The 24,608-nt window shown below is 48.6% G+C and overlaps 1 protein-coding gene across 1 annotated transcript; it reads left to right on the plus strand.

The window, feature by feature from the left end:
• The first annotated feature begins 12,723 nt into the window (after window positions 1-12,723).
• Window positions 12,724-24,582, plus strand: LOC119100331 (DC-STAMP domain-containing protein 2). The gene is made up of 10 exons (XM_037223433.1): window positions 12,724-12,870; window positions 14,153-14,210; window positions 14,401-14,670; window positions 14,912-15,125; window positions 15,482-15,635; window positions 18,003-18,177; window positions 19,724-19,888; window positions 22,452-22,695; window positions 23,088-23,318; window positions 24,531-24,582. Exons 1-10 carry the CDS (start codon window positions 12,724-12,726, stop codon window positions 24,580-24,582), a joined length of 1,710 nt encoding a protein of 569 aa, XP_037079328.1.
• Window positions 24,583-24,608: the final 26 nt, after the last annotated feature.

A 24,608-nucleotide genomic window follows, 5' to 3' on the forward strand; every position in this document is an offset into this window, starting at 1 on the left:
CTTGGCCCCATTGTGACCACAATAATCCATGCGGCATGCCGGTATTCCTCCTGTCTTTTTCGGTGCATGGTGAAAAGCAAGGGTAGGCGGAGGAAACTCCGGTCATTCGCGGTTAGAACAATGCTGCAAACATTCCGGGCGTAATCTCCACCACCATCACTGGTCAGCACCGCAGCTCCCCTCCTGATGTGAGAACCCGCTGCCGACATGTGGCTCCGGAAAGCTAGCATGCCTTTCAGGGCCTCCATGGGGACATGGGTCCTGCCTGAGCATGCTTTCTTCCTGGACCAAGCCCGGGCTGTGCCCATCGAGTCAATAAGCGTCTCCTGGACCAAGCCCGGGCTGTGCCCATCGAGTCAATAAGCTTCTCCTGGACCAAGCCCGGGCTGTGCCCATCGAGTCAATAAGCGTCTCCTGGACCAAGCCCGGGCTGTGCCCATCGAGTCAATAAGCTTCTCCTGGACCAAGCCCGGGCTGTGCCCATCGAGTCAGTAAGCTTCTCCTGGACCAAGCCCGGGCTGTGCCCATCGAGTCAATAAGCTTCTCAAAGACCAGTACTTTTGAGACATATTTTCCGATGCAGTAGCCAGTAGATAATAATAGCCGAAACCATTTTACTTAAACGCTGGGACCATATGAAGGAGTAAACAACAGTTCAATGTAGAGGTAATGGAGGCTTATGTCAGTATACGGCATAAATCCTATACCCATGATAAGATAGGTTAAAACCGCACAAGGAACCTTCCTGACTTCAAAAGACGCATCCAGACCCCGAAAAATGGCCCGGCGGCGCGGAAGGGGGCCTCCTGAGCTGGGTTTATTGATTTACAGGGAATTACATGGTCCCTGGCATTCAGGTCACCTAAGACAGAAAATGGTCCTCCTGATCCCGAATAAATGCGTCTTCATAAATCAAGGAGCCTCTTAAGCCAGCGCATAGGCCTCCTTACCCCGAAAGAGCGTCTTCTGATCCTAAACAAATCCTCCTGATTGACAAATGGGCCCTCCGATCTTGCTACGGGTCTCCTTATTCCGGAATGGAGCCTCTTCACCAGGAACGGGTCTCTTTAAACGGAAGAGGGGTCTCTATATCATCAATACTTCTGGTACAGAAACTGGTCTTTTGGTGCAGAACTTTTGAGACCTAAGACAGCGGCGCCTCCGAGTCATCCCTTCAGAACGGAACCCCGCATAAACTTTGAATACGCGCTTAGTGGCGCCCATCAACGAGCGGTAAAACCGGCAGTAAAACGTTCGACAATCCCTGTTGTGTTGTTAATACTGGTATACTTCAAACATCACGGCAACTTGGATGAATGGAAACATGGTGCTTGGGTTGGACCAGACGACGAAATGCCGAAATCAGAACAGATCCCTTGCCAGCTGTGTGGTGTCGATTCAGGGTCACGTCATGCTTCGTGTGAAATATGCATAACACATTTCGATCACTCACAGCGGTGTACTAGCTGGGAGGACCGGCGGCGCTCAAGTAATAATATGACTTATCAAATCATAATCAATCAATAATAAAAAACTTATATTACACAAAAAAAACACTTAAAGAAAGTCGATTTGCTTTCGCAGTCGCAGCTGGCCTGTCTTGTGTTGTATGCATCAGTCTTCATCCTCGTCTTCAATCGTTGGGCACGCTCTTGCAAAGTTGCTGGCTAGTACAGATCATTCGGACTGCCTCTGAGTGCAAGTCATTTGCGAGAACAGTACAGATCTCAGCACACAATCCTACAAAAGCCACAACTCCACCAGCTCTTGAACTTCAAATCAACTACGCTGTAGCGGCTCATAAATTTTGCATTTGTTATCATAATTGCAAATGACCTGACATGTGTTGTAAGTAGCTGTCGCTTTTACTTGTATTTAATGGCTGACTTTTTGGTGCAAGTCTATTGTGTGAGCAAATGAATTCATGCCATTTTCTAAAGACTCGTGCCACCAGACGCTCACATTAAAAGTACCTTACGGGGAAAAGTACGTTAAAACTGTACATGTTACAGACTGCACTTCTAAAAGGAGTGATCCTATCTGTGTGGGGTTTTGAGCTGAATACCCACGTTGAATTTCGCAGCCCTGCCCTTCTTACAGCTTAAACCCTTTTAGTTTCTGAGCTCCATGCCCACGAAAATGTGCAGACTATTTCGGGGATGCTATTTCAAGGTCACCCAAGCATCCATGGCACAATAATAACGCCATTAAAATCTGTCATCCCGCTGGCCACGCGACGATCAAAGCCAATATAAATATAATTGTCGGGTCGTTAATATCTGGCGTTCGGGACCACGATTTCCAGATGAACCGGGCGTCAACTGGCTTTCATTCAAGCTGTTGTGCAAGGTAAAACGACGCAAACAATGACTTGTTGAGGAGCATATTTACTTACGGAGAAATTGCGTCCAGAGTAGTCTTTATCACATCAAGATATACCAAGAGCTATAAGTCAGCTTATTTCATGTCTAATATTTGCTTCATTGTCTTCAAATATGAAACGCTCCCTTTAAAGAACACTGCCTTCAAAGAATACCTTTTCAGAACCCGACGGGAACAAGAGGCAGCGAGGGCTACCGAAACCGCACGCTGGCGAGAGGGGGGGGGGGGGGGGACGCTCAACTCGCTGAGGCGCACCGAACGACTCGGCTGCGACGTGCAGGACGGCGACAGCTTCAGAGGGTCGCGTTGCGTAACCGAAGGGAGAGCGGCAAGTGGAACGGCTTGCCAACACCGAGCGGCTGCGTCTGAAGTGAGCTGAGCAGGAGGAGCGAGAGGCGGGGCTGCAGGACAGCGCTGGGCTGCTGAGGAGCGGCAACAGCGGCAGGAAGCAGACGCTCAGCAGCGGCGTGCCGCCGCCACCGGACAGGCACCTGCGATCGCGGCCTGTCGTCCACAGGTGGTGCTGGCCGAAGCTCAGGTAATAAACGGCTACAACGCCTGCAACTTGGGCAGAATGTGTGCATTCTATAGCGCGCTATGACTGGAGGGCGGCGTGCTACCACGGATGGGCGGGCGTGTGAGTCTTTTCTGTGCCATGAGCCCGGACCACGAAGTACTCCAAATTCAATAATATCCTTAAAATAAATCGAGTGACACGCAATGTTCATCATACGTCTAGTATATTATGGTTTCACTCTACTGTGTTTCCGCAACTGGCAGATTCATGATTGATTAGCGCGTGACAGTCGACGTTCTTCGCTATTCTGCTAGGTTTCAAATGGCAAGGAGTAAACCCTTTCCGCATGGAAATGGGTCATTTCAAAGCAAGTTTCACGGCCGGCCACGCACACCTCCACAGAAGTTATGGAAATTCTGAATAGCCTGATTCTTACTGTGTTCAATGCCATTGATGGCGGACCAGTGCTGTCACGTGGCTCGAAAAAAGGGAGACATATTACTGCAATATCGCTTGCAGCAAATCATGTCAGCCAGTCCTCCACTCATGGGGTAGGTTACTCGCGTCTCGAACCATACGACGCACATTGGTCTGAGCTAGACCAAAGTGGTGCATGGGTCTCCCTCTTACCACCTTGATTCAGAATATCTAGGGTTTTGGGTCATCTATGCTTATCAATATAATCAAATTGTGGTACATTATTGCAAAGTTACATCAAGATAGCTTCGCTCGTTATAAAATAACTTGTAATTTTATTAATAACTCGTCAACCGACGATCATTGAGCTATTGGCGGCCAAGCGTCAGAGTTTCCAATTTAATATGTAACCCATGTAATTCAATATATATTTGAGACGGTCTAGCACTTCTTCATGTCCGAGGTTATAAAAACAAGTACCATTGAGCACGAGGCGCTGACACGTGGCTGCATTTCCAAACAGTAATCCCAGGTTGTGCTTTGTTGTTTATTTACGCCAGGCCTTACTTTTCTGTCTCATTCCAGCGTCCAAACATGTTTTGGGAAATAATTAAAAAGGCCATTATTGCGCATCTGGCAATGCTTCGCCTCGAAAGAGCAAAGCTCAACAGCTGGCGCAAAAGAATAGGACTGAGGCCCAAGTATCCTATCTGGGACGAGATGGTGTGGTGGTGTAATGGGTAAGTCTTAGTATAAATGTTCATTGCATGACCTGTTTTCGTTGCAGTGACATTTACATTCACCTTACTGGTGTTGTTACTGTGTTACAGCTTTGCGACGTCATCTTTGTATCACAGAACAAGGGTGTATAAGCGCGTTAATCAAAACAGTGCAGGCGTCAGATAAACTTTGTGAGCGTTTAAACACTGTCGGCGATAGTTAGGAATGCCAGTTTATGGCGCCGAAGCATAGATGCGTGAGTCATGCCTGCAGGCTGGCGCCCTTACAAACCCAATGCAGCATTGGCGAAACTTGGGTTTCGATTATTCTTTTATAGCAATGATGTTCATGTTTTTAGGAATTGCCCGGAGTGAAGGGATGTCGAAAAGTGCGAGGCCAACCTCTATTCTCCAATTCCTTCTTTTCACCTGTTGCTTCAAGGTTTATGTTAAGACTGTCACGCAAGACATGGGCGTAGGAACAGGGAAGGACGTCAAGGGGGCCATGTCCCTCCACCTTTCGAGGTGGAAGCCAGCCATCGTAACTGACCCACCCACTTTTTCAGATTAAGTTTGGGTTTAGCTTACTATCTACCATAAAAATGTACGCAAAGTTACTCATTTCACCAGCCATCAAACCTCGTTGGACAAAACCGTTGCATGCGGTAAATAGCGGCAAATTTTGTTACACGTGTTTAACAAGTAGGGACTCTGGGCTACACAAGTACCAAAAATCCCCGTTCCGCAATTTTATCTAGCCTTGGTTCTAGTGTTAGCCTGCTTATGCCCCTCAGTATAGGTTTGTGAAGCTCAAAATCAATATCTCGAGAGGGCATTGGGCGTAGTCCAGTGTGTCAGGTAAAAACGGCTTTTATATAATGCGGTGTTTCACGTCACCTTCACTACTACTTCTACTGCTACTCATAACTACTGCTATAGTGCTGTCCGGTTGAAGGGAGTGTTCCACAGTTGTATGCGATTCTGAGCTGATATAGCCATCTTGAAGATCATTTGGTGCAGTTCCCAGACCTGCCCTTCTGAAGACCTAAACTGCTCTAATGTCTTGAGTTTCACGCCCGCGTAGATGTGCGGACTTTTCGGGGAGACGATTTCAAGGTCACCCAGACACCCATAACGTCATAGCGTCATTTAAACTCTGTCATTCCACTAGTCATGAGGCGATCTAGGTTAAGAAGGACATACTTGTCAAGTCGTTCATATCGGCGTTTGCAAGCACAATTTCCAGATAAAACGACCGTCGATTGACTCCCAATCAGTGTCGCGCAAGGTACGGTAACGAAATCAGACAATGACTTCTTGAAATGCATATTTACTACACAGAGAAATGGTTTTATCTAAATCAGCCTTTTCCACTTAAAATCATGCCGGTAGTCATAAGTGTATAAAATGGTTATAAGATATCCCAGCAGATCTGGTGCTTGTTACGATATCCGCAAATGTGGAGCTCTCTCTTTGAATACGATAGGTGATTCTTTGAACGCAACGAGTTGGGGGGGGGGGGGGGGGGGGGGTCGATCGGCACCACTGTCATGCTATTTTCCTGAATGCTGCATCATTTTACGCACTTCATGCAACACCTGAAGAATATAATACGTTTCAAGCAAGGCTTGTCTGAACCGGGTATATCTTATGCTAAGAACACATCAACTGCATGCCAATGGTCCTATTACTATGCTAACTATTCATGTGCCAGCCACGTAGTACTTGGCCTTTTCAAATGCACCATTCATTCAGAGTAAGTCTTCAGGAGAGCGTCGACATGTTCGCGCAGGTGCCGGCAACCGCCGCGGTCAACAACAGCGATCAGAAAACCATTCGACTGCTGCAGGCATTTCTGAGCGGGTCTGGTTTCAGGAACAGATGCTCACCGAATGTGGTTGTCGGGCAGAGGCAAAACATCGATTTTGAACGACAAACGGAACCCAACAGTGATTCTGCACTTGGCGTTACGAAATCACCCCGCACCGCAAGTGTTACACAGCACTGACAATGCGAGCATCTAGATGTCACAATACGGCACCCCGTGCCAACAAGTAGACCGAGACAAATGGCGAAGTTTCTAGTCCTCCACTAGGGAAGCTTTTGAGGAAGAAGGCCGTTGCCTGTCAGCATTGTACCTGACTGCTGCTTGTGTTGGACCACGCCAGCAATGTTGGTGTCTTTAGAAAACACCTAAGCCTTTTCCTTTTAGTTTAGTTCAAATGGTTTGTGGAAATGCCTTTATGAGAATGCACTCACTCATATCGACAGCAAACCTTTTACGCGTCATCAACAACATTGACATGACCATACCGGATGATCGTGGGGACCTTTTTTCTTCCCACCAGCTGGCATTTCTCGGGTCAAGCAATCAGCTGCCTCCGCGACTGGACGTCAGATATTTACCACGTGCTGGAGTCGGGAGTCTAAACTACCCCGACACGACTGCGCCAGCTAGCATAACAATAGATATGTGGGGATAACCCCAGTGGTCGACCATTGAGTCAGAAGCTTGCAACAATGAAAACCACACGTTCGCCCCCTGAGGAGGTAGTGCCCAATGAGGCGAAAGCGCGATGTATGGTATTTATAATTACTTGCACAAAGAACAAATATGTCAATCCAAAGCATTTCCATACCCAGCCCGTCAGCCTTTTTGCGGCCGTGCCACGGGATGTCTAAAAATTATATGCACTCGTCAGGCAAACAAATTAACAATGGTAATCGCACAGAAGGTGTTTGCTATCTGGTAGTCGTTTCAGACACAGAATAAACTTTTCAGGTAGAAAGCGTAACAATGCTAAATTTACGGAGCTGCATGACAAGTCGGTTCTTCATGACAGATCAGACGACGTTTCTTTTCCCAAAATACCTAGTCACCGTTGACGCCTACGGCAGGCATTAGCACCTGGCCAACTTGCTGAATAAAGATGCGCACCTTCGCCCTACATAAAAAAGGGGATCTGGTCGGCCATGTTGGAGGAGGGGCAAGTGAAAACCTAGTAGACCCGTTAGTCCCCCCAGAGGTAGGCAGTTTCCCGAACGGTTACATTTTGCTGTGGTGTGGTATAAGGATAGGTAACTTTTGAAATATGTGCTGCAGCAGACGTCCCACCGGCTTCATACATCACTTAGTAGTAGGGCTGATCTATCGACATGTAAAACAGCAGTCAAACGGCCGGTTCGCAGTCAGTTATGCGGTCGGCGGCCGTCGTCGACGGGCAGCCAGTCTAGCACGGTGGCCGCCGACGGCGGACGGGAATAGGGCTCAGGCAAGGAAGACCCAAAAAAGAATTCAATGTCATTGACGCAGTTTTCGCAGGGGAATCCCAGTTGTTATAGCTTTTGACACGTTGTTTTTGGTAGACTGCATTTGAAGCTTCCAAATTTCTTCTGTCAAAGATGTTGTAGCAAAACCTGATCCCTTGAAAAAGTCGGCGGAATCCAGCCTCATGGAAAACCTTGTGTAAGGAAATGCATTTGTATTTAACAATCCCACCAGTCTGCGCCAGGGGGTTATTTTTATTTAGAAACTGTGGAGGCCGATGCCTCCCCAATGACTCAAAATGCCTCCCCGTTCATGGAACTTCCTCCTCCCAGTGGAAGCAATGCTGAGACGGATGAATAATTTAAGGAAACTGGACTTTTTTGTGTGTTGAACGGTATGAGTGAGGTCAAGCAGGCAAGATTGCGTACCATCCAAAAACAGCTGCAGGTATATATATAGTATAGCAACAGAGCATTTGCTATTTCCAAAATGTGTTATGGTGGATTAAGTGCGGACAAAGTCCTTTATTTCCACCCCTACCCTCTCCCCCGCCTGCTCCGGTTGCTCGAGCTTGCCTCTCAAATACATTCTTATAAAAAACCCTATAGAAACATTTCTACACTTTTGATGCAAAGAGATGGTGGAGTGTGGAGCAGGACTCTCTGGTCCCTGATCCCATGTCTGTAGAAATGCCATATAGTTTTATGGACGATCGTTATAGAATACCAGAACCAGAAAGCGATCTCCATATCTGCATTCTTTACTGGAGTAACATATAATGGTGTTTCAATAGACTGTAGATGAACTGTGCCAACCTCATGCCTCTTGCAGGGCTTGCAGAGAGCTGTTGGTGCGAGGAATGTGCCCTTGCTTCTTTCTTTTCAAGAACCAAGCAACAGAAGAGGAAATCAAAGCAGAGCTAGCAAAGAAGGAAGCCGCGAGACAAAAGGCTGAGAGAAAGAAAAGGAAGAACCCTCCCCTATGGCGTGTGAAAGGGACGTGGCACAACCAGATCGTCATGGCCCTATTTGGCTTCGCATGTAAGTCACTTTCCTCTGTACGAATGGGAGGACGTTGAACCGTATGGCAGATGTTATGCAAGTCTTAGTGCCCCTTTTTACGATGGAATATTAGACACACGCCTGCCTTGGTGATAAATCTGAACAGCATGAACAGGACAAACCGGATCGAAACCCAGCCTTTATGTCAGGATCTACCCAAATATCCAGTAGATTTTGTTACGTCATTTCATTTTCGTGAATTTGGTCCCATGGGATCAAGTCCTTATTTCTCAGAACCGTAACATGCCAAAGTAGTAGGTATATGGTGACAAAACAAAAACATCTGGTTTCACATGTAACTGGCAAGTGTTTCTACCAACTTGACGTAATTCAACTCTTGGCCGATCCCAGCTATCTCCTATACTCTTGATATAGATGAGCTCAACATGCCAACAGTTGATTTTAAAGAAAATGTTGCACATTTGGGGATATTGAAGCAAACATCAGACATGATGACATAAGCTCACTGTCAACTACTGGCATACTTTTCAGTGAAAACGACCGCTCTAGACAACACAATGTTTCTGTTTAGTAAATGATGATAAAATGATAGATAAATGAGAAATAATAAGTAGAATAATTCAGCTCCTCAATAGGCCATTATTTAATAACGTCATCATACCACACACAGAGTTGATCGAGAGCCAACGGACGGATGTTGTATCTGGGACTCGTGCTCACGAACACCAGATATGAACGACTCGACGATTGTATCTTTATTTGCTTTGATCACCACATGGCCACTGAAACGGCAGGACATGAATGGCGCCATGGACGCTTGGGTGACATTGTCTCCCCAAAATAGTTTGCATATATTCACGGGCGCGTAGCTAAAAAAAACTAGAGGGTTTAAAGTCTTAAGAAGAGCAGGGTTGTAAACTGCACCGAGTGACCGTCCAGGCGGCATTCTTGTTCAAAACAAAATACACATGTGGAACATTGTCATCAACGCGGCGAAAGCACGTTAGATATTAGTTCGTGTTGAGCTTACGAGTTCATCACTGCAGCTACCGTGAGCAACAATATTCAAACAATAATAAAGCACCTGAACTTTTTGAACAATAGCCTGACGGCGTTTCTCAATTTTACGTAACTAAAGCCGCACGCCAGCTCGTGTCTGAACGTTAGCATATCCTGCCCTTTCGAGAGTACAGCACTATTTTCTCCGCGTCAAAGGTGCGCGAAGATTTAAGTTAACATGTGATTATCAGCAACACCGTTTTAAATAGCCAACTTCTGTCAACTTTATTCGGGATATATTTGAACCATTAATGGGATTCATTAGCGTTCCTATGGGGGGTCCATAGCAAGAGCCCTATCTGACGAACTCTGAATATACTGGCCAATTCAGGGCTCCAGTCGCGTCGCAGTCTACGTACTTCAGTCGGACCAAAAGGCGTAAGGCAACTCAATGTAGGCTCGCAGGGAACCGCCTTTACATTTCACCATTGGCCCGCTTAAGTACAGGCTGGGGCTTCCCTACGCGTCAACAGGGTCAGACAGGATAGAGCCGCTTTTGAAAGCAACTAAGGGACCCCTTGGTAGCCAGATGAACTTTGAGGTACGAAAGGGACCTTGCGTCACTAAAACGATCTCGAGCATCCAGAAGGTCATGCTGATATAGCGGGCTCTGACCAACAAGGCCCTGAACGGAACGTAGGACACCTGATAGCCCAGAAGGGCCTTTTAGTGGCCAGAGGGCTTCTCAGTGGGCAGAGGGCTCTGAAGTAGTGTAAGCCACCTTCCAGCGGCTAGACGAGCCTCTGAGCAGTCAAAAAGCCACTTAGTGACCGAAGGGGAACTGACCAGACCAGAGACTAAGAACCCTGATATATGACCCTCAGTTGGGTTCCTATACACTCATTCCCCAATATGGAACCCCGGACCCCCGTGTCTCAAGCCTCCCAGTGTCCAGGGATTCCATCCCACTCTTTCACTAAACTTTACCAAAATTCGAACTTGGTACACTATGGTCTTCAGAAGACCAAAGCTGCTATCCACCCTCCCTGACGGTGGACGCTTCAGTGTATGTCTGCACTCCTTCACATTTACTACGAGGATAGGTTGAAAAATAGCGCCACGCGAGGTCCCTCACTCGTACGCTGCTGAAGTGCTGCACTGCACCGTCTATTAGGTGTTTTGGTTTGCTTGGTTTTACGGAAACCTGCCCGAGTTCTGGCATTATTTGCGCGGTACGCAGTTCAGTATATTGTAGAATCAAACACATCACGCGTATGGTTTTATATTGCCGTTATGATGCAAGCTAATTTGAGACACTGGCTGCTCTTGCCTCGGGTTTTGTTCGACGGTACGTCAAGTCAGCGGTGGTAATGACATAAGGCTATGGCGGAAAAAGGAATGGAACACAATTGCTGCAGTTCGGCAATTCGCTGGGTTGGTGCTGTCAACACGTTCAACGACACACGTCGCCAATATTTCCTGTAGTTGGAGTCAATCCCATTCATCAGCTTCAGTGAAATATGCACATACTATATGCATATCCACCCAATCAACTTAAGTTGTCATCTAAGCTGTGTAGAATTTGACACGATGTTCCATTTGGTTGGACCATGTTAGCCGAACAGTGTCCTAGTGCGTCTTATAGAGTGCCCTGTTTAGCCGGCCACGTCATGCCGTGCTGTCATCCATCATCTATTGATCTGTCGCGCACCCGAGTGAATGCCGACAGAAATAGACTAATGTCGGCCTGCGGGCTTCCGTAATGAGCACTCACAGAAGTGCATCATATCAAGATTTTATAGATATGTATGACCACTCGCATACTGAATGAACTTATTTTTACATGGGTCTGTTTTGTTGCGTGGAGTCGCAGCATGTATGTAGCAGCAACATATGATTATCTGGGGGCGTTCCTGTTTCAGGCGGTGCTGCATCCACAATAATCATCTACCTGTTCATGATGTTCCAACTGACGTACAACCCCTTTACCGCCACCATGTTTTGTGTGGCCATTGGTCCCTTCCTAACCATAGGACTGGCCTTCAGTGAAGAGTTCAGGTCAGTACTTGGTGCTTGGAGTAAGCCAACGCTCATGTGGACAGGAATGTATTCAGGTCAAGCCGCAAGCGCTTTGAGATTTCAGCCGGTTTTGAAACGTGTCTAACTTTGTTCCAAGTGAGGTCTTTGGGTTAGCACCCGATCAAGAGATTGGCGCGGAAGAAAACCAGGCAGGAACGTTCTTGGAAGTGATGTTCACTGGCTAATGCAAACAAAGAGCATGCAGACAGTAACCTAGAACATGCCGAGATGTGGTAGGTGTTTGATTGCACTGACATGGATCCGGTGCTTCACATGCATTGCCGAATTTAATTCGCCAGACAGTTTGAACGAAACGAATATAGAATGTCATCCCATTTAGGTGGAACACAGACAGGCCCAAGAATCTGAACCTGAATTTGAATCTTGTGTATTTGGTCTGAGCACGAGTCCAAAACCCATCCTTATCACGTTACACGAATCGCAACCCGAGTCCAGTCATTTTCATGCTTCAAAATTCCTACAGCATCGCACAATACGCAGATCACGTAGAGTCGGATTTGTACCAGCAGATCCTGCGAGGGAAAAAACTGGGGGTAGAAAATTGCATTTTAACCCGATCTGGTCTTTAGTTCACATGCGTATACTTTATTGACGACATTCCTGATGAGAAAAAAATTGCAGTTACGAAATAAGCACTTACAAAATTGTAGGTGTGTACTAACAGCCTGAAAGTTTCAGTAACCATTGCTAAGTCTTGCGCAACCTAGCCCAAAAACAGTTCAACCTTACCGCATACAGCCGCACCCAACTTAGCCAACCTCAACAAACCGCAACCACTATCCAGCATAAGGCCCAAAGCAACATGATAAGCACAGAAATACGTACTAATATCATATGAAAATAGAAGTATTGGACCATATACTCTGTACCAAAATTCCTCCTTCCAAATATGCTTTGATTAAAAATATACCTTCATTCGTGGTTAAAACGTAACAATCAGGGTGTATTGCAAACCCCACTCTTCTAGAATAGCCTTTCCAGAAACTTTGAATCCGAGCTAATTCCCGGATCCTGGTGTGTCCAGTCAAGCCTCAGTCCGGGTCCCAGGGTTTTATGAATCGATAAGTCCGAGTCCAAGTTCGATTCAGCTACAAAATCAATCGAAACACTTGAATACGAGCCACGAAAAATCATCAGTTCGATCGTGACCCCTCGTCTGACTGGACACAGACCTACGCCTTGATGGAGGCGGTCGTGCCGAGTATTTTGTTGCATATCATAAGACTGCTTCATGGCTTGTCATACAAGGTTGTCTGAATGTTGTTTGAACGTGACGTCAGTTTCCGTCCCCGCAGACTGATGGGCATCCTGGTCTTCCCGTACATGTTCGCGGGACGAGGCCGGGCCATGTTGCTCTCGTTCTGCCTCGTCCTGGCCGTCAACGGGCCGGGCAAGTCCATCATTTTCAACGCCGAAATTCTCAACGACTCGTTGGCGTGCTACTATGTGAGCTTTGCTGAACTAATGCTTCCACTGGCCTGCAGTGGCTTTTATGTTAGACGGTGCAACTCAAGCGCACAGTGCAGTCATTGCAACGTAATAAATATGATACCAATAAGTGTGATACGGGATTGCGATTTCAGTGACTTCCCATGTCGAATATATGTGGATGTAGTTTGTATCATATGCATGGCTAATGGATATTAATACAATGTATTGCATATAAATGCGAAGTCAAGGACGTAACCGCTCACATCACGGAGACGTTGATGTGGAGGCATTTAACATGGATATTGCAAAATTCGTATAGCGATGCTGGTCCATGAACTGCAGAATACGATTCAAATACGTATATGCAATCAATTACACGCTTATGCACTTTTCCTCCACAGAATATTCTTGTGAACACCATATGCGATGTCATCAAGCAAGGACTGAATGGCATAATGAGTGTCGTTCAAGCCATCGTGAGCATGGCAACCAAAATGATGTCGATATACAAAAGTAGGTTATTTTACGGCCATCGTCGTTCACGATGAGCCGCTGCAGCCATGCCCTTGACAAGCATTTCTGTCCATGACTTTTGGGCGGTTCGGCATAGAGCCTTGAGCTGTTTAACTTTAGCCAACAAGTCTTTTCATTTAGCTTACGACATAAACCGTTAACAAACATATGAAATGGAGAATTACCTTATATTGCTTTAAGAATGTGACAGTGATTTGCTTAGTGCAACATTGACCAAATAACACATAACGTATCTTTGCTTTTCGTTCCACTGTTATGGTCATAGCTGAGTACAGTTCAACAAAACAGGCAACTAAGAAGCAGTCAGACAAGAATGTTAAATCGAATACACTACGACTGGAGGCATGGTTACCGTGTATATCGGCGAAGATCATCCTAGCTATGGCCTGTTCTTTAATATACACATCACGGGTTCGCTCTGTGCGCACATGTTTTACGGAATGTATATTGGTTGATTTTCGTGATAAATGAACAGTGTTTTGACCCATTCACTCTGTCTTTCAGAGGTGATGAAGGTTTTCACCCAAATCAAAAATGCGCTACTCGATATCGGTGAGTTTGATGAACTGCAGTGCCTACCATGTACAGAGTATTCAATTGTTATTGCGTCACATACCCTGAGAGCCCCGCCTGAACTGGCCGTGTCTATTTGGTGGCAGCTGCCGCCTCAGCTGGCCTTCTCTCTGTCCGTAGGAGCCACCTGAACTGGCCGTGTCTCTTTGGCGGCAGGTGCCGCCTCAGCTGGCCTTCTCTCTGTCTGCAGGAGCCGCCTGAACTGGCCGTGTCTCTTTGGCAGCAGGTGCCGCCTCAATCAGCCTTCTGTCTGTCCGCAGGAGCCACCTGAACTGGCCGTGTCTCCCTGGCCGCAGGTACCGCCTGAGCTGGCCGTGTTTCTCTGACAGCAGATGCCACCTGAATTGGCATTGTCTCTCTGACCACAGGCGCCGCCTGAATGGCCGTGTCTTCCTGGCCACAGGCGCCCCTGAGATGACTGTGCCTCTTCGGCCGCAGGTGCCGCTCTTCAGAGCTCGTTCACGTGGCTTCAGGCCATCGAAGGCATCTGTGACGAGAAGTACGGTGGCCCGGTGGCGCGCTGCGAGAAGACCTTCAACGAAGCCACTGACAACTGCATGGCGCAGTTGGGACTCGGGTCGCTCAACTATCACCTTTGCAGTATTGTGGACTGGTTCAAGGGCATCTGTATATTTGCGCACGTGATTGAGTACCTGTGTCAGCCGGCAAGGGGAGCCAGGAAGGGGAGCGTGGACGACGCGAGGAGCTGTAAGTACCGGAAAGCACAGCAAAGCGCGGTGGGATGCGGAGAGCGTATCTTTTACGTGCGTAACGCATAACGTTGTCGTGACTAATAAGGTCATTGGTTGAGTAATTGGCCATGCATGCAGTTTAGAGGCTCCGTCGCTGTCCACTTAACCTGTTACATCCAACTGCATGCATGCAAGTTGTCATGTGTTGTCATGTTGTCAGGTCACTACATAGTCATAGACGTTCTCTATGATCTCAGACATGTACCAGGCGTCCGGCAAGTATCGCAGCTTCTTCCTCTTCGGACTGGAACTCTACAGCGACTTCGACATGAAGGTCAACATGTCTAAATCGCTGAAGCAGATTCGGAAGGAAATCTTTGACGAGGTCGTCGACAGAGGAGGATGGGTGTTCTTCGTTATGGACGCGTTTAGCTGGACATGCGTCGTGTACATCTTGCTGATATTGGCCAAGTGAGGCATTTTAAGATATATCGTGCCATCTGTGTGCATGATCAATATTAACCAAATAAGAGTATCTGCGCTATATATAAACAGTGCCTGAGAACACACTAAGAAAAGCCGGGCTTTATTTGCACCAACTTTTCTCTACCAGCCTTTGTTTGTTGTCGCAATTTTTCTAGCAAAACTTTAAAAATCCCCTTCACATTCACATGTTAGAATAAAACTCGTAATGTTTGTAATCAGTTACGCATACTCATTTCCAAACAAAGATATATGAAACATTGGTGCGAGTACGAACAGAGGTTTCATGTGCAGTAGGAACAGAAGTCCCATGTGCGGTGGGAACAGAGGTCTTATGTTTGCAGGGCCGCGATGTACCGTTATCGGTACGTCACAGACGACGGATATGACAATCACTACTTGTCCGTGCTCATCAAGAGAGTGGACGACAAACGGGAACAGATGGAAAAGCCTACTATTCTTCCACTGAAGACGAGGGAGCTGAGACGCTACGTCGATGTATGTTGTGCTCTTTTCGTAACCCTTTTTAGTCGCATCACCGTAGCACGCGTGCTGTGGAACGTCAAATGGAGAGTTCAGTTGTAAGGCAGTGATTGTCAACAGACGGTGCGCGGGACACGATCCATGCGGTGAAGGTGTAGCCCACGCTGTAATTACTTACGACATTGGGCTCATAGTTATTCATGATATGCATGTTGTAAGAGATCCTGGGTGCGATTTGAATTGGTCATGAATAACTCACAAGTCTCTATCGCACAGGCATGAAAAGCTGCGTGTGTGAAAAATGTAACGTTGCGTGTTGCACGTATCAAGACATTAGTTAACAGCGAAGTCTTAAAACGCGTTCGGCTGGGGGTTAATCTCCCCAGAAGGTTTTTACAAAATAATTTTCGAATGGCGAGGCGTAGCCACACCAGGCATTGCATAGTTGTAGGCAAGTGAATAGCGAGTCCTTTGGAAGACAAAATAAGATGTACCTTGTAAGGCAGCTGGCCTATAACAGGCAAATATGAGGCCGTGGCTGTCAGCGAAGACAATCTCTAGGGAATCATTCAATCTGATGCGACAACGGAGTATTAGATGAAGTCATACACACCTAAGATAGTTTATTGGGCAATAAATGATTAAAGTTACAATGAGTCCTATTAATCTAGAATCAGGTATGAAGGTCAGACCGAGGTGAAAAACAACTGTTTTTGTACTGGAGAGCTTGCTTCATGGGGCAGTTTTCATACATATTTCAAATTAATTGATGACAGAGACCGCAGTGGACATCGTCTGTGGACTTCTTAAAGGTAAGAGTGGGCCACTGACCTAAGATGACCCGGGTCAATATTTTTTTAGAGCATGACTCTTAGCATAATCCTTGGCGCTGATTAAAATGGGAAAAATTCGAAGCAGCCTCGTAGGCGTTCGATCACCATGACTTTTTAATGGTAAACATAGGTACTGGTCCTAAATGAACACCAATTACCTTTTGGTTAGAGCAAAAATGTTGATTCAAGGCGGTCGCATGAGGAGGTCTGGGGGCACTTTGGACACTAATCTGGAGTTTGGCCTGGTTTAACCTCATTTGACCACAAGGTGATCGCTTAGAAGGCTCAAACCCTGAAACAAATGAGCTTGCATTCAGGTCAACCCACCCCGTGAAGTTGATTGGGTGCCTCTAACTCTCTCAGTTATTTTTCAATCTCAGGACCAAATTGACGGTGTACCCGAGCAAAGGGTATGCAACCGGCCACCCGGGCGCATGTTAAACTGGTCACACGTGCTATTTTAGCAGACGGACAGTTAAGGTAACTGCAAAACCCATCCCGATGGATACGGTATTTGTAGGTGAAGGTTCGAAGGGTCTTGTCAGGTTTTTTTTCTTTTGCAACCATCTCTATCGGGTTAGGTTTGATGTCATCGCGGCCGTGGTTAAAGCTGTTCACATGCTTTGGCGAAAACCATTTGCACTTAAATGGCTTTCGTCAACACGACTGAGGGCCCTTTACAAGCTGATGCTTGCGAAATCGTAAGCGTATGTGCTTCTTTTGAACAGATGTGGTATGTTTCCGAGCTGCATCGTTATATGCGTAAGTTGTTTGCGTACATATTTCACCGACATCAGCAAATATCTTAATATTAAGCTACAGCGGCAAGTACTATTGACCACATGCTCTCCAACCTCGGGACAAATTTAAAACCATAATCTATCGGAATGGTATGAAATATATAATGAAAGAGAAAAAGGCACTTGATAAACACCTTCTACATTTATGTTTTCAATATTCCATGCAATCGAATTGTTCATAACTATATTGTAACGCCTGCTCTGAAAGCTGATGGAGACGTGCCCTGGCGAAGCCGGATACCAACCCCAGAACGGGCGCATGAATTATCTGAGCCGACGCAGACTGATCAAATGGTAACTCACCAAAGGGGACAACTTATCAAAGAGCCCTCGAGTTGAACAAATACAGGGAATGGAAGTGGATCTTTTCATACTACTACCTAATGAAAAAGGGGAAAGCAAAGCTATACGATGACGTGGAGGCGCATAACCTGGGAAAGTTCTCGTATGCACACAACAAGCTCCGACAAGCAAGCTTTCGGAGCTGAAAGCCATTCGTGCTAATACACTCAAAACACGTGCAATGCAAATGTTTCTTTTTTGTTATCGGAGTTGACAAAGTAAAAGCACGCCGAAAAATGTTATGCTGTGAAATGTTAACATTTGGTTCAAGTGCTGCATTACCGCAGGTGTAGTACCTACGCGCAGGTAAGTATCATGTTCTGTCTTTCAACTGATCTTGGCATAATACTATCAGCATCCGCTAAAGCAGCGACCCGTGACCTTGACCTCAGACATGACCTCCGCAGCCTACGTCGCTGGCCATGACACGGACGGAGATGCGCGAGCTGACCAGAGTGGCTGTCAATCTGCTGGCCACCGGCTTCCAGATCGGATACCTGATGTTCGTCGATACGGCCCTCTACTTCATCATGGAGACCATCCGTCGCAACGGCTACGTCAAGACTAACTTCAGGCGCAAAGGTGGCGCGCGCCAGATGAATGGCCCGAGGAAGGGGCACTCGTGTTAACGAAGACGAGTAGCGTTGTTAGTGACGTATCAACTGTAGAGACATCCGCAAGCGTACCAAGCGCAATCCGGGAAATGGATGCTTATAATCATCCATCCTCACAGTCGCATTTATCTCGAACGGAACTGCGAGTCGCTCAAACCGGCCCGTTTTAGTTGCTCTGTGACCCAACCACAATTGAATGATTTGGGTGATTTCTGCTAGTAATTGTATTCCTTTCAGGTCATCGCACACTATTTGGCCGTCCATTAATGCGTTGGGTATTTCGTCCATTTTCAATCTTCCCTTCCCCACCCACCCCACCCCACCCACCAACCCACTGGTTACGCTGTCAAAATCACAAACCGGCAAACCACACCTGACAAAATCACCATCTACTGGTTATGTTGTGTTCGGTGTGATAACTAAAGACTAACGTCTGTCTGGCCTTTAACTGAGCTAAAGATGTGAACCAAATTTATGGACGCATAAAATGTCATGGTAAAAGGCCAATTGTATCCAGCTCGGAGGTTTTAATTTGTTTTCAAAGATTTTAGCATGACTTGCAGCCACACCTTGGCGTAGAGTTCCGCTGTCAGCATCTCCTCGCCCCTCACTTGTTACGCTTCCGTTATGATCCAGTCCTATTCCCCTCCATGCACAACATAATTTATGGACTGCCCTATTTGAGAACACCAAAAACAATCACTACGTTAAAAAAACATCACGAAGCTTTCTCCATGAGATGTGTGGAAAACAATCCATATGTTACCTCGCTCACTCCTCCAATTTGTAAGCGAGGGATACTTCAGTAGCTACGTGTCCACAGAAATGATCCGTCAACGGCAAATGATCCGTCAAAGGCAAACAAACCCTGGTAACACCACTGAACCCCGTAGGGCACACAAAGGTGTTCAAAGGGTTTTATCATGTTATCGTTGCTGGATAGATGGATCTTAAGTCAGTTTTGCGTGCTGCCATGTTGACAAATTGAGTGCCGCTGTTAATCATGGAACAGTGGGGACGCGCAACTCACGAGTCCCATGCCGGGGTTGTGCCGATGGCAACCACGCTCAGTGCGAGAATGCCGTCGTGGCCGAACATTTGGAGTGGCACCTGGCAGAGCAGCCAGCAGTGTAAGGCTACCTCCTGATGAATTCGGTCTGAGCAATTTTAAGACAGCACCAAGTTCGTTGTATATCCCGATATTGTGTGTAGACACGCTAGTGGTCAGTCATGACAGTCGCGCTTCGGCGCACACGAGTACGGGCTGACTGGTTGTCGTCGGCGTCATCGCTTGTCGTTGCGCTCTCCAGTCAACACATCGTACGCCGGGCGGGGGCATAAAACTGTAGGCTTGGCGATAATAACCAAGGAAGGCGAGAGAATCGGCTCCTGGAATGAGAGGAGGCCAAACAGGTTGTGTGTGCTTGACATGTATGCGATGAAATATTTCCGCTTAAATGTCTTTTTCTGTGAAACCTTGAACTTGACATGACAGCAGACGGCACTTTCGACAGTTCCCGCCAAGGCGGTGGTGGAGGGGAAAGGCTTCATGGCTGACGCCATACGTTCCACCTTCGAGAAAATGCCGTCGTCCTTCTCGGCCAACCTGCCCGAGATCGACACATCCGAGTGTGTCCCGTACGGCTGGCCACCCAACCACGACCGCTACAGACAGATCGGTCAGTGCAGGATGGGTAGCGGCCGGGCGGTGGTCCCACTCAGCCGGACCGACGGTGGTCCTACCCTGACGGACCGGCGGTGGGCTCACCCGAACGGACCGATGGTGGTCCCATCCGAACGGACCGGCGGTGGTCCCACCGTGACGGACCGGCGGTAGTCCCACCGGGACGGACCGACGGCGGTCCCACTCAGCTGGACCGGCGGTGGTCCCACCGTGACGGACCGGCGGTGGTCCCACCGGGACGGACCGACGGCGGTCCCACTCAGCTGGACCGGCGGTGGTCCCACCGTGACGGACCGGCGGTAGTCCCACCGTGACGGACCGGCGGTGGTCCCACCGTGACGGACCGGCGGTAGTCCCACCGTGACAGACCGGCGGTGGTCCCACCGTGACGGACCGACGGCGGTCCCACTCATCTGGACCGGCGGTGGTCCCACTCAGCCGGACCGACGGTGGTCCTACCCGAACGGAGTGATGGTGGACCCACCCAGCCCGACAGGGGGTGGTCCCACCCGAACGGACCGGCGGTGGTCCCACCTGGACGGACCGACGGCGGTCCCACTCAGCTGGACCGGCGGTGATCCCACCCGAACGGACCGGCGGTGGTCTCACCCGAAAGGACCGAAGGCGGACCCACCTGGACGGACCGACGGTGGTCCCGCCCAGCTGGACCGGCGGTGATCCCACCCGAACGGACAGACGGTGGTCCCACCCGGACTGACAGAGGGAGGTTCCACCCAGCTGGGCCGGTGATGGTCCCGTCCGAACGGACCGACGGTGGTCCCACCCGGACGGACCGGTCCGCCAGCTCAGGGAATCCACTGTAGTGTAGACCGGGGCAAGTCCTCCACCCTGGGGCCAGACAAGTAGCTCAAACCTTGAAAGCTAACGAATCTTCTACACCATTCACATTTCTGGCGCATGTTGAATGTCGTACAACAGTGCTGAGAACCCGATAAACATTTCGGAGTAGTACTGAACTATTTTTAGGTGAAAACTCTGGCAAAGAAATGTAAGCCAATGTATACACATAGCTTCCTTGCAAGAGTCAGAGTTGTTGCAGTCAACTTGCGAGGAAAACGCCAGAATTTGATTAGAACTCGCCTGAAGCTTACTGCACCACTTTGCATCTCGTGACTGTGGCGGAGAAAAGTGGGCTGGAAGGAATGAAAAGTGGGTAAAATTAGGCACGGAAAAGTGCTAACATCTGTGAAGCCGCTCAATTTATTCAAGGAAAGGACCTGCGGAATGCCCTGTGTAATTGAGTGGAGAAATATGTGGGAAACCGAGCGGCGCAGTTGTCATGTTAGATGCCACTATTGCGGTAAATAACCGCCTTCAGTTTGATAGGGGTGTTTCGGGAAGAATTATAGACGGTGGTAGTCGGTTATGAATGATGTCAAAATCATTGAAGAATGCCTGGGATGCACGGACCAGCCATGACATTGGAAGTACATCCTCCCCGATGTCAAGACACTCTGGGTGCACATATGGTTGCATCAAGGGCACATTGCTGTTAGGAAACTGCATTGCCCGAACAACATTCCAACGAACATGAGAAGCCCAGTGGACATCCATTAATGGAAGCATTTCCCCGAGCATGGGGTAAACAACGTTTTACATGAATCCGCCTTTCGTCTTCCTTTTTTGAGTTTATGTTAATGTGACAGCGCCCAATGGCTTGCCAAAGTTAACCCGTCTAACTGTAAGTGCACTTCCACTGTGTAAAAGACCGCATTGGACCCAGCACTGTTCGAGAACTAGGCAGGGTTCTCATGGGTGGTAGCTGACCCACAACAACAACGGGCTGGATCAGCATGGGCGAGCCAGCTCGTGGGATATGGTATCAGCTCCCGTAGCCTTAATAGTTTGGACGGCAGCTGTTACGGCCTGCTGGCTCCATCCCTGCGCCATGCTGCCGGCTCGCCGCAAGCCATTCTCACCGGCTGGTGTTTGTGCCTCAAAATACGATCGGCTGTCATGGTCATGCATGCTTCAAGTACGCCTGCAACGATGGTTCTGGACAGTGAAGCATAGATTAGCCGGTACCCACGCGCATGGGAGTGAGTGTGGCGTCAAGAGCGAAGCTCCGCTCCCTGTAAGCGTTCAACTTTAACGCTGTGGTGATGCGTGGAAAAATAGTAGCAAAAAAGCAGTCGGGCTCACCACCTAGGGAACCCTCCCATGTCTCTGCACATACATGCTTGCGTTCAAGCTGTTGAGCCTTACGCTACTCAGATGGACTGTTACAGTACTAGACTACACAAAACTGAGCTCTGCCGAATCGGCATCAAGCAACCAGACAAGCTCCCTGTCACGCATAGACGAGAGGTGTAGCCTCGGACTCGCGGCTGCTTGTCAGCTCTGTGATGGCGTGTCTTACAGAGGGACACGGTCCCCGACCGATGCGACGTGTCCGTTCCAGTGCTGTTCTACCTGATGGTGCTGGCAGAATAGCCAGCGAGAGGTGTAGCCTCGGACTCGCGTGGGTCTGCGACCTCTGTGATGGCGTGCCTTACAGAGGGATGTGGTTCCCGACCGACGGGACGTGCCCGTTCCAGTGGTGTTCTACCTGATGGTGCTGGTGTTCGGGCTGATGCAGCCGCTGGCGCTGCGCCTGCGACACATCGCTTGCGGCTGGTACTACCCGGAGCGGGCCAGGAAGCGGGCCCTCTGGCTCTACAACGCCATCCTGAAGCGACGCGGCGGCTTCATCTCGTTCGTGCAGCGCACGCTCCGCAGGAAGCAGCTGGTGGACCCCAACATGAATGTGCTGGGAAAGATCCTGGAGCGGCTCGCCATATCGTGAGTTCGCAGGCCGTCGTGACTGAGCTTTGGGATGGAGATACTTCGGCTAGCCTTCCTCCATTGGCTTGAGGGTCACTGAGCTCTATTTGGAACGGTGTTCAGCTTCCCTCTATGCTGCTACGGGGATTAGTGTCGAGTACGTGGGTGGATCAGATCAAAATAAGCCAGAACATGGTTTACTTGAACGCAGCAGACCTGTTGTTCACGTGGTACCATCAACGCCGAGTCGTTTCAGGTCTCTTGCCTACATAAATCATGGCTTCGCCCAATTTCAAAACTCTTTCATCTAACGTATGACTCTTCAAAATCGTGGGGGTCATTACCAGGTCCATTAAGAGCATCGGTCCGGCCAGTGTTAGGTAACGCCAGAAACGTTCCGCTGTCTGCAGGATACCATGCTTGCGCGTGGTGATGACCTACATGGGCATGGTGAGGGTGTACTGCGGAGTTTGCTCGGAGAGCTTTGACCCCGAGAGTGACTCGGCCTCGTTCCGACGCTGTGCGAATTACGGCTGCGAGGGCGTCTACTGCAACGAGTGTTTTGCTGACATGAACAACCGCTGCACCATTTGTCTAAAGCCTGTCGACTACGGCGACATCTCCGACATCAGTGAAGAAACGTAAGCGCGGCAAGGCTCAATGCAATGTCACCTGAGGGTATCTTTACAAAGATGGATATGTGATTGTTGGTTGGCCTCTCTCAGACGAGCTGTCGTCATTGGACGGCGTTGGAACGGACGGATGGCCTACCCGCCAGGTAGACGCGTGCGAGATAGGCCGGCCACCACACTCACTCGGACCTCGAAATAGGTTCGCCGGAAGGCCGTGTGTGTGTGTGTGCGTGTGCGTGTGCGTGTGTGTGTGTGTGTGTGTGTGTGTGTGTGTGTGTGTGTGTGTGTGTGTGTGTGTGTGTGTGTGTGTGTGTGTGTGTGTGTGTGTGTGTGTGTGTGTGTGTGTGTGTGTGTACGTCTGTTTGAGCCTGTGCGTGCTTGTGTTCGTGCATGCGTGCGTGCGCATGTACGTGTGCGCACGAGCGCGGGTGTAAGTTCTTGACAAAACTGTAGGAATACGTGCCATGATGTGGAACCCATACCCATCTGACTTTCGATGCTAAGTTTGAATACAGGGTGACAAAATGAGATCATCTAAAATAGCCCCACTAATTTCAATAGCTCGATAAGTTGAGATCATTACAATCCGGCAGCCTGACCACAGCGACACAAATTCAATGGCAGCTCATTCTACGGAGTCGAGCTCGCTCTCATATGCCGTTTTCCTCTTTCAACGCTTGGTCCGAAATCTTCGCTACGCCCGTCTCAACGGGGCGTGTTGCAGCTGTTAGCTGAGCCAGTGGCAAGGCCAGGATTTCGCCCAGGACCCTGGCTATGGCGCACGGGTGTAAGGGACTGTTCCTGTCTTAGGGTCCCGTACCTTAATTGTGGGACTTTTTTGCGTTCTGAGTGTCAGGGATAGGTGACATGCCTGAACCATTGTCATAAGTCAGCATGAGCCTTGCCTGAGCGCTAGTGCAAATCCCGAAGAACGATTTCTGTGCGGGACAAGGATCTTTGACGGAGTCATCTCATAATGACCGCAGTATTGCCCTATCTCCCATCTCTCCACCTAGTTCGATTTTTCTGAGTCATCGACACAAGGCTTCAATCCAAATGAAACAAAAACAATAAAAATACCGATCTCTCATGAAAAGCTGGCCCGGCGCCAGTGTCAGCCGTGTTGACGTGTGTCTAACCGTGTCCAGGGACTCTAAATCTGATGCGGAGCTGGCCCGGAGCCAGGGTCCGCTGTGTTGACGTGCGTCTAACCGTGTCCAGAGACTCGAGCTCTGACGAGGAGCTGGCCCGGCGCCAGTGTCCGCTGTGTTGACGTGCGACTAACCGTGTCCAGAGACT

The sequence above is a fragment of the Pollicipes pollicipes genome, unplaced genomic scaffold (genome assembly GCF_011947565.3).
Source record: "Pollicipes pollicipes isolate AB1234 unplaced genomic scaffold, Ppol_2.1 Scaffold_4881;HRSCAF=5763_pilon_pilon_pilon, whole genome shotgun sequence".
Classification (NCBI taxonomy): domain Eukaryota; kingdom Metazoa; phylum Arthropoda; class Thecostraca; order Pollicipedomorpha; family Pollicipedidae; genus Pollicipes; species Pollicipes pollicipes.